Consider the following 19,032-nt stretch of genomic DNA (forward strand, 5'->3'; position numbering starts at 1 on the left):
TTCCTTATACTTCTTCCCTCCGACACTTCCTGAACCTTTTTAAATTACTTGAGTAGTTGATTTCAATGTTGCAAAACTCACAATGCGGTCGGTCTTAATTCCATCCCCTATCATCTCCCCCATTTTGAGGACCTCAATAAATGGCTTGCCTAATGCAGGTAACAAGTGTTGCTAATATGTTTCATCCTGCGCTTGAATAAATACCTCCACTATCTTATTTTTTTTCATTGGCGGTTTCACCCTAGCAGCTTGTTCACGCCATCTAATTGCATACTCTCTGAAAGTTTCAATACTCTTTTTCTTCATGTTAGTTAGGGATTTCTCATCAGGAATCAACTCCACATTGTATTGGAATTGTTGCTCAAATTCATTAGCTAGATCATCACAACTAATCCACTTGTCGATGTCTTGGTCAGCAAACCATTCCGCAGCTAGGGCTGAAATATGTCATGAGTAATTCTTCCTTTCTCCCAGCACCCCTTAGTTGGTTGCAATAACTTCTCAAATGTGCTACAAGATAGCCATGTCCATCATACTTCTCAAATTTTGACATTTTGAAGCCAAAAGGAAGATGAACCCCTAGAAACATGCACAGATCTTTATATGAGACACTTTTGTACCCACTAAGTCCCTGGAGGTCTTTCATAGCCAATTTCAAACTTCTCAATTTTCTGGTCATTTCCTCTTGTTCTTCTGTTATAACAGGCTTCTCAGTGTTAAGAGGAAATTCAGGCGGGTGAGTATAGCCATAAGGATTAGTCGACTTAAATGTGGGCTCAATAGCATGATGTTGATCAGCAAAAATATTCAATACAGGCTCTTTCGTAGAGTGGAGAGGCACAACTTGTGGATAAACCTCAAAAGTAGGAGCTTCGGGTGGGGGTGGTGCTGCAAAAACTTGAAAAAATCTGCATATGCATATGTATTTTTTTAGATTTTTAATGCTTGCATATGTAGTTTACGTAAACTATAATTTATATGACCATTAGTGGCATGTAACTCTTGTAACATATGTAACCTATAGGTCATTCATGTACTCACTTTACTACATCATATTCTTCCTATTCAATACAAGGATGAATACCTTATAGAGGTGGTCTTGCATGCATGGACAAGGAAATATGCTTAGTGTGAAAAAAATTATAATGTGTAGTAGCAATAGAGAGTAATTATATTAGTGAAAAAAAGAGTTGAGACAAAGAAAATGTTCTAAGTCTTTATTCACTATACAAAGAGAGTAAATATATGTTGAAGGAAGATATTTTTATGGTGAAGTTTTGGACTCTTCAACTAATTTGGAGTTACTTGAGTCTTGAGTTGTACAACGTTGATGGACTGTTGTATCCTGGAGAGGACAAGTCAAGAGATATACTGTTGGATCAGTGTAGATTATGCCGCAGTGAGCTTGAATCTCCTTAAAGAGAGCGAGATATCAGCGCCTCATCTAAGAAGAAGATTATTTTATTTTCTTCACTTTTATTCATTTTATTTTTCAATTGTAATCATTGATTATAATTGTGGTATATTACACCAACAAGAAGTGTACTGTACTTTGATTCAAAAGGTAATCGAAGACTTTCGACTTTCTCCACTTTCCGCAACCGTGACACATGAAATTTCATGATATATGTGTTGGACGAAATTAACTAATCAATGGATTATTTTGGATTAGCTTTGGAAAAGCTTCTTGATATTTGAGAATTTGAATATTGATATCTTGAATTACTTTATGATTTGATAGTTGATTCTCTTAGATACAAAATTGTACCTTATCATTAAGTACTTAATTGTGATTTTAAGGAATAATTAGATTGGATATCTTCTTCTACTTTCATTTTCTCTCAATGGAGACAATACGAGAGAGAGAAAAAATATTGTAAGTTAATAATTCGAATTTGGTCCTTATAATAATTGACGAAATATATTTAACATTAGTTAAAACGTTCATTATTTATTTATTTTTTACTTGTGAACAATAATATTCACAAATTTATCATAAATACCTACAGTTCCACTACTCAATAATACAAAAGCTTATGTTAAATTTATATTATCCATGTGACGATGATTAAAAATTTCTAAAATATGCTCAAAAAGGTAAAAAATACACATCTCAATTAATTGAAAATATACTTCGTCAAATATCACATACAAGGATAAAAAAAAAAAAGAAAAAAAAAGCAAGAAGACAAATTAAATAAAATGTTGCACTAATTTTTTGCATTATTATTTATGTCCATGGCTCACCAGGTCCACCATAATACATTGCACCATCAATATTTATGACATTATACAAATCAGGATTATCTAAATATATTGGTAATTGATCACTTACAAAATTAATGTGTGCACGTTTATGATTTAAAAGTGTTAGATTTTTGCAAAATGCATCATAATTATCTTTTTTAATAGGAAAAAAGGTCGATCCCATAGGAGGTTCACGTACTCCCGGTGGACTATATACCAACCCACCCCATTCAACTTTTGTCGCAAAATACGCAAAGTCACTTCTCGATGCCAAAAACCAATCGGCGCATTAGACTGGGTAGAAGACAACCACCAATTTCCTTCTTGTTGGTCCTATCAATAATGAAATACGATTTATAAGTAAGATATATAATATTTATATCGAAAGTTGCCTAATATAAATAATAATAATAATAAAAAAATTACCCAGTTTATTGATAGTCCAATCTCAGTTATATTTCCTCCACGTTCTGAAACAAGTTCAAATGGTCCATCTATATTTATTTCTGTGTTTATAAGAAAAAATCCAGGGCATAACAAATTGAAACAACCACTACCATAACCATCCTGAAATTATTAAAATATGAAAAGATTATATGACTGAAAAATTGAGCAAAAATAGTTATGAAATATATAAGAGATAAAAAGCACTATTATCTTTTCCAACTATATATAACCAAAGTTGCTACGATAAAACTTAGCTTTTACTTTGGTTAAAGGCTCTTTTTCTGAGAAAGGAGAATCTCGACCAGCAAGGTGGTTTTGTAGGCGAACGGAATAAGTTTTTGGAGGCGAGTGGAGTGTGGCAATAAAATTATTTAGGCGAAAGAAAGGAGAGAACGAGTGGAGTTTCGAGAATGCAAATCATATACTACACAAACCCAATCTTGTTTTCTTAGGGTTATGGTGACACTTTATTTAAATCACTTCAATCTATTTAAATCACTTCAATCTGCCCCAACTCCTTATATTCTCAAATATAAGAGTCAAAACTCTGTGTCGAACTTTAGCTCCTTTGAGTTGGCCACAGGGTAACAGCCTTTGACGCCCCACACCATTGCGACAGGAGGGCCGATAACGTATTCCTGAGCTCAATGCTCAGAAACAATAAGGGATTAGCTCAAGGAGTACTAAAAAATGTGCTAATGGTCTTCCAATAGTGTCCCTTCTTCCTCCGTGTCTCTTTCTCTGCCGCCTGCTTTTTCTGTTCCTTCGCTTTCTAGTAATCTCCTTATAAGATTATAATACTCGCAGGCTTGGAGTCTTTCGTTTCCAAAGAATGTGGACGACGAGTCATCCAACCCCCCACCCCAACCCCAAACCCCAAACTCAATTTTGCTCCATTATAATTCATCTTTTTTGCTAACGCGAGTCGTAAAAAGGTGTCACGTAAGCACAAAAGATGGACAATAATACAGTAAAATTATGTATTTAGGGAGGTAATAGAACCCCATAAAAGGTCATGTCGCAGAAACTTTAGTTATAGTTCGAGATAATAGTGCCTTATCTCAATATTTTAAAAGCTAAATAATTAAGGACTTACCTCGAAATGTATGAATAACCTAGTCAAATTGTCACCATACAAGATAGGGTCAACCTAAATCATAAAAAAACTTAACATAAATGTAGATAAAATGGTAGGTCACTTCTCTATTAATGTAGATAGGAAAAGTTTTTTTTCACTTACTCTCCAACCGACTTGTATAACATTCGTTCCTTTAGTCATTTTCATTCGACATGCACTATGTTGCTCACGTTCAACATGAGGATTATATACATTAGTTGTCATCGAGGCTCCTCCAAATTTGTTATTTGGATCATCTTTAGTAAAAACAGTTGCAAGCTGAAGATAATAAACATTATATATACGATCGATAATTAAATTTATTAATTCCTTTAATCAATTTGTCATTATAAAAGAAAATTTTGTAGTGTCAATCTAAAAATTTAAATGAAAAATCATGATTTGTACCTTGTACCCTTTCAAAGGTTTAATTCTTCTTCTTTTTGAATCAAGAGAGTTTTCCCTCTGAAAAAAATACAAAATATATTATAATAAAATGTTAAATCTAGTTTATGGTAGCAATGGATTTTTTAATGTCTTGTTTAAAAGTCATAAATGAGCAATAATATAATTTTGTCAACTTAAAAAATACATACATCTTACATCTGTAAAAAAACTATTGACCATGATATCTTCTGGTGGTGGCATAAGTTTACGTCTAATAAAATCTTCTTTGGTGGTTCTTCTGATAGGAACAGTTCCGACTGGACATTTAATTCTTGATAACTGGTTACTTGTTGGTCTAGCGGAGGCACTCTCTTTCATAAACCAAGATGGTTTCATCTGTTCATCCAAAATTTCTTTCGACAATTTAGTACTCATTTCCACATTGGAAAAATAAAAATCGATTGTAAGAGGATGTATATTAAAATCGAACCTGAGGATAGTAATTGCGATTCTTCAAAAAAGGATGATCAAATGCAGGTTGCTCGTAGAAGTTCACACAATCATATATATCACCATATTTAGTCTGCTGATATAAAAAAAATATTACTGACTAACATTATATCAAAATGACGAAGAATATTATCAATATTACCTTAATTGTTTTAATTGCTGGTTTATTTAGCAATTTTAATTGCTTCTCCAACTCTAAATCTTCTTGTTTGGACAATTTTGTTCCTATAACTCCATCATAACTCGAACATAGAAAAATCATCAACAAAAATTGATATATAATCCTTCGGTTCATTTTCATTTTCTACATAAAATAAAATAAATTCATTTAGAGACTAAAAATCATCATAAAAATGTTTATATATGAAAAAAAAATAACCATCACCTACTTGATTCACTAATTTTTTTGAAGTTGAATTTTTCTTCATACAGGATTGTTTATTAAAAGGTTATTGATTTTATACTTGATTAGGATTTTCTTTAAAAACTTATATAGAAATTTATCTATGTTTTTATATTTTTACTTTTTATGGAGGAAAAAGGAGTGAACTAATGTAATGATATTGTCAAAATTAAGGAGATTACTTATTTGACCAAAATGAACAAATTATTTCATTTTTGAAGATTTCTTTTTAATTTAATTGGATATTGATTGACCTCTAGATAACCAAAGTCCATGTAGTCAAATTTGGAAATTCATTAACGAAAATGGTAATTTATTATTTAGTCATTAAATGGTTGTCTTATTTAGTTTTTTTTTTTTTTCTTTTGAATTAGTTAGTTTTCCTTGTATCTAAAAGATATGTGATATTGTACTATGTATAGAACTTTATTATCATAGAACATGAAATAACATTACTAATTTAGCATAAGATTAGAATAATTAAGTAGGGAAATGGTTAATTTTTATGATAAATTTATGAATATTTACAAATAAAGAAATCAAAGGTGCACAATTCAATTAAGACAACAAATCGCTACTCCATAATTATTTTGCAAAAACAATTTTGGAGTAGTGATTTGTTGACTTGTGGGGTATGTTTTAGTACAATTAGCTCTTTTTTTTTTTTTTTTTTAAATTGGGGACAGGGGAAGGGGAATGGGGGAGAGGATTAAAATGTGGGGAATCAAACCCTCACCAACAAAGTGGAAGTTCAGGTAACTAACCAACTAAGCTACTAAGATTCCCTTTTAGTACAATTAGCATAGACTTAAGAAGAAGAATAAATACTTGACAACTTAAGGTAAAATGGGTGTAAATGAATAAATTATGCATTGGTTTTTAAATTGAACAACTATCCTTGAATATATATCTTTAGTAACATGAACAAGTATTATTATTGAACGGAGAGTACTACCAGAATGAATTATCGCAGATAGCATTTTATTCTGATCAAACATGAAATAAGTTTATTCCAAATTAATCTCGAGATGAATTAACCTCATAACGAACCTCATAACGAACGAGCACTAAGAAACTAGTTTATCTACCATCCATTTTAATCATTTTCTCATTTCAAACAAATAATACAAATATACTCAAAATTTTACAACCAATAACATATGACATCATATCAACCATTTATTACCGTTATTTCCTGTGTATATAACATTTTTTTTTTTCATATCTCGTAATATATCTTTATTAAATGGGCCACACATTATTAAATTGGCCTATGGACTCTTTATCCAACGTGGAAGGTCTAAAGTTTAACAAAATTGAGTTTGAGTCTTGGTTTAAGATATATACTGAGTTTATATATCTGTAATATGTTCTGATTTCAATTTGTATTTAGATCTTGTACGGTTTTCCTTAATTTCATCAGGTTTTAGGGTTTTATTATTTGAATTTATATTTCTGTAATATATTTAAGAATATATATTCTGAATTGTACAAGCTTTTCCATGCTTTTATCTTCTTTTATCTGGTGACGTATTGCCAGGTAGTTTTCACGTAGTTTCATATATTTTAGTTTTATCACTACATAATAACTATTATTTATAAAATCAAGAATTAATTGGAGTTAATAAGATGTTAGTCATATGCTTGCAATACATTACTTTGGATGTTATCATATAAACTTTTTTTATTAATATGAATTGAATTATTTAATTCAAAGTTCTAAAAGATTTATGAAAAAAAATAGATGAAAATTAAAAAAGAAGTGCAACTACTAATATTTCATTACAAAATATAGTATATATTACATTATCAAAGATGATCCAATTGTATGGACTAAAAATGTCACATTTCTATCTATAGCCCATTTCATCTTCTTAACTCAGTGTCTTTGTACTACAACACGAAGCATGTCACACACCCAATACCTGTATAGTCCATTAGGGAATATGATTGAATAACTAACTAGGAAACTTATTCTTTCATTTTAAATTGACTATTGAAAATTACCAACATATATAGTGGTGATAATAAGCTATAATAATTAAGAGTGCGTATGTACAGTGTGTGACATAGTTTCAGTTATAATGACCCGAATGAATTAATTTGATGCTTGAATTCAAGGAAGAAGATAAATTTTTTTTTTTTTTTTTTTTGTATAATAGTGTATAGTGTTGTTTAGTATTATATATGTGTGTATTATACACCCCTTATAATTTTGAATAGTGTTATATATACAATTATTCAATAATATACATAATTATACAAATATGTACATATGTATATATAATGTTTAAACAATGTATCTACATTGTATAAGTGTGTATAAAATGGCGAGGAAGAAGAAAGCACTCAAATAAAGAGATTGTATTGTATATACAACAATATTCAATATATATATATATATATATATATATATATATATATATATATATATATATATGTATGTATGTATAAATGAACTTCGTCTTCTTTCTCGAATTCAAACACCAATCCATCCAAAAAAAAACCCCTTAAAACTACACCAAATCATCTAAAATTTCAGATTTGGACTCCTCCATACATAATTGATCGTTTGTAGTCATACTCAATACAAAACTTCTCTACGAAAATTCAATTCTCAAATTTTGAAGATTCGAACTTCAACGATGGTTGAACCAATTCTGCCCTATTAACATAAGACGGAGTAATTAAACAAATCAATTAATTAAAATTGAATGACGACGAAGCAAACTGAACTAGATATTACAGATTCAAAGCTTACAATTTGCAGTTGCCGTCGACAAAAAAAAGTTCTGCCCTTTTTTTTAGAAAAAAATGTAAATGAAGAAAGAAAAGGAGGAGGAATCATCAGAAAAGGATAGTTTTCACTTATAAGCAAATCAATTTTGGATTATATAATTGTAACGTAGATTTTGGGCTATTCTTCAATTCCTCTATATTGGTACTACCAGATTGTTTGACATAATTATTCCTAGGTAAAATGCTAAAATGGAAAAATCTAATCAAAATACCTTAGAAGAAAAGAAATTAATGTACAAAACTAGACTTTGAATTAATTTTTAACATGATAGGAATAATGACATGAAAAAGTATCTCAATCTTACAGAACTAAATAGTAAATAGTAATGAGAACCATATGTATTATACTATAATTCAAACGGTCAATACACAATTCAATTTTGGAGAGATCAAACTTTCTGTGTTAACAAAACCGGGTGACTGCATCAATATCGTCAACATCATCATCAGTATCATCATCAACATTGTCAACATCATCATCAGTATCATCATCAACATTGTCAACATCATCATCAGTCTCATCTAACGGCCATTTTTGATTGCTTAATCTGAATGACCCATTGGATGTCCTAAATACAGTTCTATTACCTGTGAGGCAGTAAAACAGAACTTCACCATTTGAAAACCTACATATCGGTCTGAAAGAAGAAATCCCACTATTATTTGATAGGGTAAGTGATTTAATCCACGATTCATTGACACCACAGTCTTTCATTACCCATAAATGAAAAGTTTTATCCTCGTTACAATGAACAAAAAGCATTCCTCCTAGCTAACACTCATACACCCGCGTATATACCTAATGAGATTTTCACGGGTAATGGTATCTCTCCACACATCTCATTCGAAATATTAAATGAAACCAAAATGCACCTTGTTGATTTCCATTCTATCCAATGAAGTGCTCCATGTACAAATGCCAGACCGTGCATTTTGTTATAAGATGATTAGTCATATGAACTATATGATGTTTCATCAATCTTCTTCCAGGCACCACTTTTCTTCAGTACGAGAGAATATCATCGCGTGTATCAGAAAACCCATCAACCCTAACACTTTGTAGTCATTACTAGTCGCATCATATCCTAATCCGTAAAGAGAAAATTCTACTGGCCGGCTCCAATTCTGAACGAGAAAGTATTGTTGATTCTCTTGTGATGGCGGGGTTCCATGGCAATAATATCGAAGGATATTTCTCTTCGGAGTTGCTCCAAATCTGGATGAGAAACAAGCCATCGCAACAACAACAAACCCTAGCATGAATAGCTTTAGTACATTTTAAAGGCCAATCAAGTCGTTGTATATCCTTAACAAGTTGAACCGAGGATAAAGAAGATTTGTAAAAGGTAAAAGGATGATAATAAGCTTCATCATAACCAACAAAATCACCTATTTGGCTGATAAGCACTTTTGAGGAATCGTGATTCTTGGCATGATTGAGATGCTTCTTCTTAAAAGTAAGGTTCGGAAATTAATGTCCTCCAAGATTTCGAAAAACACTTGAAACGTAGAAGAGACTTCACAGATAGCCTGCTACGTATTTCCTCTTGGACATGAATTTCCAATATATAAAATAGGAGTATTGCTTTAACGAAGAACAAAACTTGAAACCTTCTATTGAAATTAGGGTTTATTGTTAATGTAGTGATTTCATTTTTAAATAAATATTATGAGTAAAACTTTTTGACAAAGAAGGAAGTAGAGTTTTGATTCGTAAAGGATTACCAAAAAGTTGGTGTTGGTACGGAAAAAACTTTCGCGCACCCGGTGTATACTAAACTAATAGTTTTTATCATGGTTATATAATTAAATTAAGTAAAATACTACATGTTGATTAATCATGGTTAAGTAACATGAACTTTAAATTCAAGCACATGGCATGCATGTATTGACTTGGTGTATACACCGGGTGCACGTATCGGTACTGTGTCCAAGTACTTAAACTTATAATTATTTAATTATCAAAATTGTGAGCATATAGAAAAGGTTAACTTATATGGGGAAGTATGCCAAAAAGGGTCTTTTGAAAATTATTTTGTGGTTTATTAAAAAGTTATGAAAAATTTGCCAAATACCCTATTTAATTCATATCATCACAAATTTATCCAACTCAATAAATTCACCCACAAGCTTTTTATTACTATATTTTAACCCAATATTTCTAACTCAACAAATTCATCCCCAAGTTTTTAATAATACACTTTAACCCACTCCATCATCCACCATTATAAAATATCTAGGTTTCCAAAAATATATAAAAAAAAATCCAAAAGCTAAATATAGAAGGTGGTTCTTTCCCTCCAAAAAAGCTCCGATTCCGGCGTCCTTTCCGGCATTATTTTTCGGCGATCAGCTGTAAATCAGTCCACAAACCTCATAAGCTCGTCCATTGCATCCATTTTACCCCATTAGTTTGTTATCTTCTCAAACACACTTTCCTTCATTGTTAAAAAGCTTTAAATCAGTCACATCAGTTAAAAACTCTTTAGAAGTACATTACAATAACTGAGGCGACTCTAAGTTCATTTCTCTATTCCATAAACCCAACGACTGTTGATTAGAAGCAATATTTGTAATTTCAAGTTTCTGTACGGATATCTGTGCAGTTATAGACCCGTCATCATAATTCATCGACCGTGCATACATCCCGACATAGACCCTAAGCTTAATCTACCGTCGACCAAAGGTTAATTCTAGGATGTCTGTTGCAGAATTTGTTCTGGTTGCAGGTGATTTTATGGGAGAATGGTTGAATACTCCCATAGGTTGGAAATGTAGATGTTTTACCAAGGAGACACTGCCCATTTCTGTTCGCTGCAACAGTTCATACGACGAATTGGTTGCAAGCGTAAAGTAGAGTGGGGATCTAGATTGCGCGTCGAGCAACGTGGTGATTAGTTATCTAATGCATTCGAGGGAAAAGGTGAATCCTACGATCATAAATAATGATGCACGTGTGTCTCTCTACATAATTGATATTGATGCAGATGGCTTTAGGCTTATTTTGAGGATAAATGTAGTTGACAGGTCCTTTGAAGGACCGATGAATTCATCACCGTTCCTACCTCGGTGCCGAACAATCGACAATGATTTGAATGATTACGAGAGCGATGGCGATCATTCCATGAATATGGAAGATGACTGTGTGCATATGGAAGACGTTTCATCGAACTCACAAGATGCGGAAGAAGACTGTAGAACGGGATCCCAACCAGTACATTCCTTCTCCGACGGAACTAATTTCTATCGTGATCAAATATTTGCCGACAAAAAATAGCTGAAAATGCTACTAGATGGAGCAGTGGTGAGGCAATCTTTTGATTATCGTATGGAGAAGAGCTACACCAAATTGTTGAAGGCGAAATGTCTATCTCCTGGTTGTGGCTGGTTGTTGTGGGCAAGGAAGTATGAAACCTCAAAAAGATTTCAAATATACAAGTATGTCGGGGTGCACACGTGCGATGTTGAAGACGCCACCCGCAAGCACAAGAAAATGTCATCCGAATTGATTGCTTCACTATGCGTAAATCATTTTCGGGATGGAAAGGGTCCAAGCATAAGTGTAATTCAAAGGATTGTGTTCAAGGAGTTGCATTGCCACGCAAACTACTGGATGTATTGGAAAGAAAGTGTAATTACAAAGAACATCATTCGCGGGACACCGGAGCACGGATATGCTTGCTTGCCTATTTTTTTACACATGGTGGATTTATTGAATTCAGGGTCTTTCTACTCTATCATGGTAAACTAGATTGATGAATTGTTCGTTTACTACTTCTTAGCATTCAGAGCTTGCATACAGGGATATGCCCACATGAGAAAGGTAATTGCAGTCGATGACACACATTTGTATGGAAAGTACGAGGGCATGTTGCTGAGTGCAGTTGCACAAGACACTGAAAATCACATCTTTCCAATTGCCTTTTGTGTCGTCGATAAAGAGAACGATACTTCTTGGACCTTCTTCTTCCAGAAATTGAAGTTTATCGTAGAAGATGAACCAGATCTATGTGTTATCTCCGACAGGCACATTAGCATCGCTAATGCCTTCTCTCGTGTATAAAGTCGTGCACATCACGGACTTTGCATGAGACACCTCGCTGAAAATCTCCGTGTAAATCAACACTGTAGAGAACATCTTTATTTATTGTACGCAGCGACAAAGGCGTATTTTCTTGATAAGTTTAGCGAGAATTTTGAGGAATTAAAGTATAATTGCCCTGAGGCAGTACATGTCCTTGAAAATGTGCTTGGTTTTGAAAAATGGAGTAGAGCACACTTCTCGGGTAATAGGTACGATGTAATAACCACAAATATCGCCGTGTCGCTCAACTCGGTTTCGATGGATGAATGGGAGTACCCCGTGTCGTACATATTCAACTCAATTGCTAAAAAATTTGGTGAAAAGTTTAGGAAGCGGTATGCCTATGTCGATGGTAAAAAGAACATATTTGTGCCTTGTGCGGAAAAAATCCTAAGGGATAACAAGAGTGCGAGCGATTCCTTATATGTGACTAATCCAAATGGGGTTCTCGACGAGTACACGGTGTTCAGCAATGGTGTTACTGCCAAGGTCAATCTCTTGGAGAAGAGTTGTTCTTGTTGGAAATTTGACTTGGTGAAAATGCTGTGCGAACATGTGATGGAAGCTTTGCGAGCAAAGTATGGCGATGGAAGCTTTGCGAGCAAAGTATGGCGATGGCGTAGGTTATGGAAACTCCATCTATGAGTATTTTTCGCCAATTTATAAAGCTGGAAGTTATCTCCTCGCATACTCGGAAGTAATTAATGTTGTCCCTCCAGAGGCCGAATAGAATGTGCCACAGGAATTGCTAGACACTAAAATTTCTCCACCCCCTACGATCCCAAACTCGGAAGGAAGAAAGTCAAACGCACTACGGGCGTCGGTGAGACGTTCAAGTCCAAAAGGAGGAATAGGTGTTCAATATTCAAGAAATCTGGGCACAAAATAACCACGTGTAGCATGACCAACAAATCATAGATAGGCTTTATTTTGCTTCAGTTATAAAGCTGCTATTTTGGTGTATAAATGTACATTTCAGTAGAATTTAACGTTCAGTTGTTATCGACTTAAATCTTTGTCTATGATAGACTACATACATTCTAGGTATATATATTTAATGCGGTCTATTAAATAATATATATTTATTATATGATTAATCATCAAACACACTATGTAGGTATTTATACCGCCATATCTTTCTAATAGATACTTTGAATCATTATTCTCTGTTCTCAATTAATTAAAAGCTGCAAACACATCTGTTCTCAAGAAAAACAGCTGGTATACGCAAACCAAACATTTTCTATTCGCACACGCGTCTATTGATCATTGGTTCAATATATGAAAAGACGTCATCTATAGGTCTATAAGTACATGCCCTATTTCTATGTAACCCTTCACTTGTCCCTAAACCCAAAACATCAGAAACCCTCTTCTTCTTCCCCCAAACACCAGAAATCATGTCTGGTCGCAGAATTTTCCTTCGCCCAATCAGATGATTTCTTCCTCGTCACTACGATTTTCTTCTACTTCGAAATAATTTTTATTGGCTATTCTACGGCCTGGGAGAAGATCGCCGTTACTTGAAGTGTGAGCTTCGACGAATTGCTCGTTTTCTCCGAGCAATTCTAGAGTGTCTTGGAATGGATGGCAAAGACTACATCACCCCCCATCATCCCCATAATTTAGTTTACTATTTTTTTTTGTTTATGTTGTTAAGTTTTTGTTGGTTTGTTCATTGTTGAAGAAGCTTTCTCAGTAGGACTTTGTTAGAAGAAAGCTTCTTCCATTTCCCCCTTTTTGCTGTAAATTTTATCAAGTAATGCAATGAACAAGTTTAATGTAAGTTTCAGTTTCAGTTTAATGAACAATTTCTGTTTGAACGGTATGTTTACCACATTTGTTATGATTCTTTTTTTTTTCTTGTGGCGGTTATTCTTCTGTACAAACACAAATTTTAAATATGTATGTCTCGTTCAATTAATAGTACTGTAGTTTGACTTGATTAATTTCAAGTTTCTGTAAAAAGTGATATATAGTCTATCCTGAATCACAAACTCCGTCTTTCATCGACCTTGTATAGTAGTCTATCGTAGACAATGTGAGTCGATGCGTCACCGGTTAAATTAAAACAGACAATAACATATTTTGGGGTTGATGGAACAAAATAATTAAATTAAAAATAATTTAAACAAACAATAACATATTTTAGGACTGGTGGAACAAAATAATTAAATTAAAAATCATTTAAATAGACAATAACTTATTTTGGGACTGGTGGAATAAATAATTAAATTAAAAATGATTTAAACAGACAATAACATATTTTGGGGCTGATGGAACAAAATAATTAAAATGAAAATCATTTAAATAGACAATAACATATTTTGGGGCTGGTGGAACAAAATAATTAAATTAAAAAATAATTTAAATAGATAATAACATATTTTGGGGTTGGTGGAACAATATAATTAAAATAAATAGATAATCTTGAGGGTCCATCGATTAGTCTGGTCTATAGACTGGTGGTGACGGTTAATAGACTGTAGTAGATCATGTCTTATGTTAGCCATCAATTAGACTGGTCTACCGTAAACTTACACCTTTAGATGTGCATCGATTGATATCATAAGTATGTGTAGACCACGTTGATCGATGTGCACTGCCATAGACCGTCACTTAGATCTAGTTAAAAAATGAATATATACATTAAAAATAAATGTAGTGTTGATTTCTACACATGTGAGTGAGTGTAAACAAGACACACAATCATATTAGAGCTTGTACAAAGTGAATTAAGGAGTGTGTGGATAGGTAGTAGTTGAATGTTCAATATGCTAAGAGTAATGTTTGTCAAAGCACAAGTATGTATTAAGGATATATATTGTATTGAGGATGATGATTGTTCAACCACTATCCATTCCACACACTATTTTGATTTAGGGGTGGTGATGGAAGGAGTATGTGGAATGTGTAGTCATCAAATACAATATATATCCTTAATACATACTTGTGCTTTGGCACACATTACTCTAGCATATTGAACATTCAACCACCATCCATTCACACACTCCTTAATTAACTTTGCACAAGCTCTAATATGATTGTGTGTCTTGTTTACACTCACTCACATGTGTAGAAATCAACACTACATTTATTTTTAATTTATATATTCATTTTTTAACTACATCCAAGTGACGGTCTATGGCAGTGCACATACGCATACTTATACTTATGATATCAATCTGTGCACATCTAAAGGTATAAGTCTATGGTAGACCAGTCTTATCGATGGACTCTAAAACCCCAAGTATATTTTTTACATGATTACGCATACTTATGTAATCAGAAGATCAATCGATGCACTATAGAAGGTATAAGTCTACGGTAGACTAGAAAAATCGATGGATAACATAGGTCATGATCTACGACGGTCTATTAAGTGCCACCACCAGTTCAAAAAATAAAATTACTTCTCCAACGATAATAAACGATTACTTTTATAATCCATCAGTGTCAACACTTCATTTTTACTTCATATATAAGGTCGGTCATCCCTCATTATTTTATTTCATTCGCTTTGCTTTATTTTTAAAAATTCTACAATGTCTCAAACCTCTCAAACATCTAATTCTAAAAATATTTTAATTTGTCATTGTGAGAATGCAGTTGTCCTGAGGACGTCACGCACGGACTCAAATCCAGATCGCAAATTTTATAATTGTGCAGTTGCGAAGGTGAGCTATGTGTGTCTTTTTTATGAAGTTAAGTTAGTCGTTATGTAAGTATTATTTTTTCTAGGATAATGACGCATGCTCATTTTTTAAATGGCTTGATGAGCTATCACCTCCAACCAGTCCATCAATGTTGAGTTTGGGACCCGAGACATCAAATTTTCAAGGCTTGGCAAAATTTAATCTACTACAAAAGCTCCAACAATGCGAATAAAATAAAGATTTTCTCATGACTTTGTTCAAAGAAGCCGAAAAACAAAGGGATCACTTTAAAGTGTTGCTACATGACACCAAAATAGAGAGGAATCAACTAAAACAAAAATTAATTTTGGCCGAAGAAAGGGAGAATGACCTAAAAATGATGTTATGTTCTATAATGCTAGTATTCGTTCTTTGGAAAGGTGTAACATGGATGTAGTGATATTGAATAAATAATAATACTTCTATTTTGCTATAATTTTAATACTATTTTTGATAGAACCATGGTCGATCAAACAACACGTCGACTTAAAACCGACCAACATGGTAATAATAGATCATACATGCAGTCTACGAAAGATTAAGTATGAATTCTACGACATCAACCATACACTGTACTAACTATGAGAACACCCTGCATATTCAAATGGCCATGCCACTAATCAGTTTGATAGAGACAAATTCAGTGCAGAATCATAACCATTATCATAAAATAAAAGAATGTTTCTAATATCCTACCAACAGATCCTTAAACTTTCATACTTGTCAAATAAAAAAAATATTTGTCCGATCCTAACTACTGATCATTCAACAACACATTAACAATATTAGCATTCAAATGTCTTTTTCCCTGTCTTCCTCATCAACACAAATGTTACTATTGATTTCACCTACGATATCCATGACCACATTTTTTTGGTCAGCTTCGGCTCTTTTTTTTCTTAGCAGCTGCAGATGCTTCTTCATACTCGCCTTCTTCTCCTTCTATTTCAGTATCTGCAGTAGCTGGTGCTTCTTCGGTTGGTGCTTCTTCACCTTCTACTCCTTTTTTCTCAACATCTGTTGCTGTTTTTTTTTTAGCTTCTTTTTCTTCTTCTTCTTCTGCAATTTTTTCTTTTGGACTTTCTTCGACTGGTGCTTCTTCACCTTCTTCTCCTTTTTTCTCAACATCTGCTGCTGCTTCTTTTTCAGCTTCTTTTTCTGCTTCTGCAGCTGCTTCTTTTGGACTTTCTTCTTGGCACATATCTTCTTTCATTTCTTCTTCTTCATCCTTCTTTTCTTCTTTTTTTTCTCTCTCACCACAACAGAGGCCAACTCATTTATTTTGCTCATTTTTTCTTTTTCTTCATTCCTCTCCAATTCATGAAGGTTCACATTCACTGTATCATCATATTACAAAGTGTTACTGATATTTAAAGCTGAAAATTCATTAACAACATCAATTATTGATTGAATGAAGTTACCTTGCTCGTGTTGTCGCTCATCTTGTTACTTTTTCTTCAGTCTTTTCTCTCTAATATAGGCAGCCATATCCAACACCACTTCTTCGAGCGCAGAAGTACGCTTATGAAGATCCTTGGGGGATGAGGTGCCCGCTGCATCTTTAAAGGTTCTCGGAGTATCATCATCACCAACGCGTACTTCAACAGGGGTACCACCCAAATCCCTGTCATCGTCACTGCCCTCACTTGAACTAAGTACAGTCACCCCTTCTAACTCTTTCTTTAAGACATCGAGGACGTTATTCTTCACCTCGTCCGTATATGGCTCAAAGAAAATCATGTAATCCATCTTCGTCTCACGAAGAGTAGGGATGATGTACGGCTGCACGTTCTACAAAATATCAATTAACAATTACATAACATTCGATACAACAGTAGTATTATTATGCATAATAAAAAATAAGTTCATACCTCGGTAACTTTTTCTTTGTACTTGAACGGGTCGCCTTCGATTATCTGGTCACTTTTTATAGTGTGCCATCTGAGGATGCGGGGAATGGGAAAGAGCTCATCCGTTGATTTTCCAGCAAATTTTTCAAGATGAGTAAAGACCTCGTAGATCCAAACCTACAAGCAGTACATCAGTGAAAAAAGAACTCAAAGTATATAACATAGTAAAACTAAAACAAGAATCTACAATAAACTCAATAAAGAGTTTATGCTAGATACCATAAATGCCCAGGGAAATCCTAATAGAGCATAAAATGTCTTCTGCTTCTCATCAAATACTTCCCTCTGCTTCTTCAGGTCACTTTTCTTCTTTAGATAGTCCAGGGTCAGTTGAAATGTCTTTTTCCCCCATGGATAATTCTCGAAGTAACTCAAAGAATCGACCATTCGAATCAGTTTCGTGTCGACAACCTTCGTCGAATCTTTTGCAAGCAACATGGTGTGCAAGAACCACAGTAAATGACATTTAAATTTTTGGTCCTCGTTCAGCTTATTCCCTCTGATCAGGTGTAGCAAGTTGGCCGCCGTAATGTTTTTATTTTTCGTCACCTTAAAGCAAAAATTCTCCCCCTTTGCTAACATCTTCTTCAATTTTGATTCACTGGTGTATGATGAGCAGTTCAGCCTCGTGATCAAACAAAATTCTTTCAAGCCAAAACAGGCAGGCTTGTTGTTAACACAGAACCACATCTCGTGACGCATCTTATCATTCTTGATGCGTCGCAACAATAAATAATGGACCAACTGCCCATTGAACTTGAGATATTTCGGCAGGTCTCTCAGGTGTCCAAAATAGGACTGCTTGAATCTTTTTTTCAACTCTTGGTCGACAAGAACTTGCTCGAATTCTCGATAAGCAGTCATTTTTTATCTGACTGATATCTATGCCGAAAAAGATCCGATCTCATCCATTATTGTTCGAAGGTCATACCGCTCCATGGAAATGAACCTTGAAAGAGATGGCACGAACAAGAGATCATTATCCCCATCATCACTGTTTCTTCCACTATCTTCGCTCTCTTTACTGTCACCACTAGAACTGTGCTTGGCAACATCGTCACCGAAATCGACGTAGTCGCTTATCTCCTTTAAGTTCGAATCTAATTCGGACACCAACTCTTTATTTTTCTTCTTTTTTGAAACATTTCCAACTGCCTCAGCTTTTTTTTTTTCTACTGCTACCAGCAGAATTAGAAACGGTATTGGCTTTGCATTTAGAAAGGATGTATTTTTTATCCATTTTCAACATAATCTACACTTGTAGAACAAATCTCCCATTTTCAGTTCATAGACCACAAGTCTATCAACAGAAATAACTCAATGCTCAAATGAAACAAACTCACCCACCCCCCAAAAAAATTAAGAAATACCCTACCAAAATTCAATATGCAGTATCAAAATCAAACTAGTGCACCTAATCAAACTAATTAGCT

General features: G+C 33.7%; 2 protein-coding genes across 2 annotated transcripts; one reads left to right on the plus strand and one right to left on the minus strand.

Annotated features, from left to right (window-relative positions):
- Positions 1 to 3,233: 3,233 nt before the first annotated feature.
- On the minus strand, positions 3,234 to 4,633 carry LOC124889544. Its single transcript, XM_047401479.1, has 5 exons — positions 4,415 to 4,633; positions 4,220 to 4,276; positions 3,935 to 4,090; positions 3,791 to 3,844; positions 3,234 to 3,332 (listed from the first exon to the last, which is right to left on the minus strand). Exons 1-5 carry the CDS (start codon positions 4,631 to 4,633, stop codon positions 3,234 to 3,236), a joined length of 585 nt encoding a protein of 194 aa, XP_047257435.1.
- A 6,560-nt stretch (positions 4,634 to 11,193) lies between these two features.
- LOC107849499 lies at positions 11,194 to 11,973 on the plus strand. The gene is made up of 2 exons (XM_016694063.1): positions 11,194 to 11,652; positions 11,713 to 11,973. The coding sequence occupies exons 1-2, from the start codon at positions 11,194 to 11,196 to the stop codon at positions 11,971 to 11,973; spliced, it is 720 nt and encodes a 239-aa protein (XP_016549549.1).
- Positions 11,974 to 19,032: the final 7,059 nt, after the last annotated feature.

The sequence above is a fragment of the Capsicum annuum genome, chromosome 12 (genome assembly GCF_002878395.1).
Source record: "Capsicum annuum cultivar UCD-10X-F1 chromosome 12, UCD10Xv1.1, whole genome shotgun sequence".
NCBI lineage: Eukaryota > Viridiplantae > Streptophyta > Magnoliopsida > Solanales > Solanaceae > Capsicum > Capsicum annuum.

Excerpts from the sequence above, each read along its gene's own strand:
- LOC107849499 (XM_016694063.1), top strand. The coding sequence starts at position 11,194 with ATGCTACTAGATGGAGCAGTGGTGAGGCAATCTTTTGATTATCGTATG. Across the intron at positions 11,653-11,712 it reads GGTCTTTCTACTCTATCATG|GGATATGCCCACATGAGAAA; the intron begins GTAAACTAGATT and ends GCTTGCATACAG.
- LOC124889544 (XM_047401479.1), bottom strand. The coding sequence starts at position 4,633 with ATGAGTACTAAATTGTCGAAAGAAATTTTGGATGAACAGATGAAACCA. Across the intron at positions 4,091-4,219 it reads AACCTTTGAAAGGGTACAAG|CTTGCAACTGTTTTTACTAA; the intron begins GTACAAATCATG and ends TATTATCTTCAG. Across the intron at positions 3,333-3,790 it reads GGTTATTCATACATTTCGAG|GAATACGTTATCGGCCCTCC; the intron begins GTAAGTCCTTAA and ends CATTGAGCTCAG.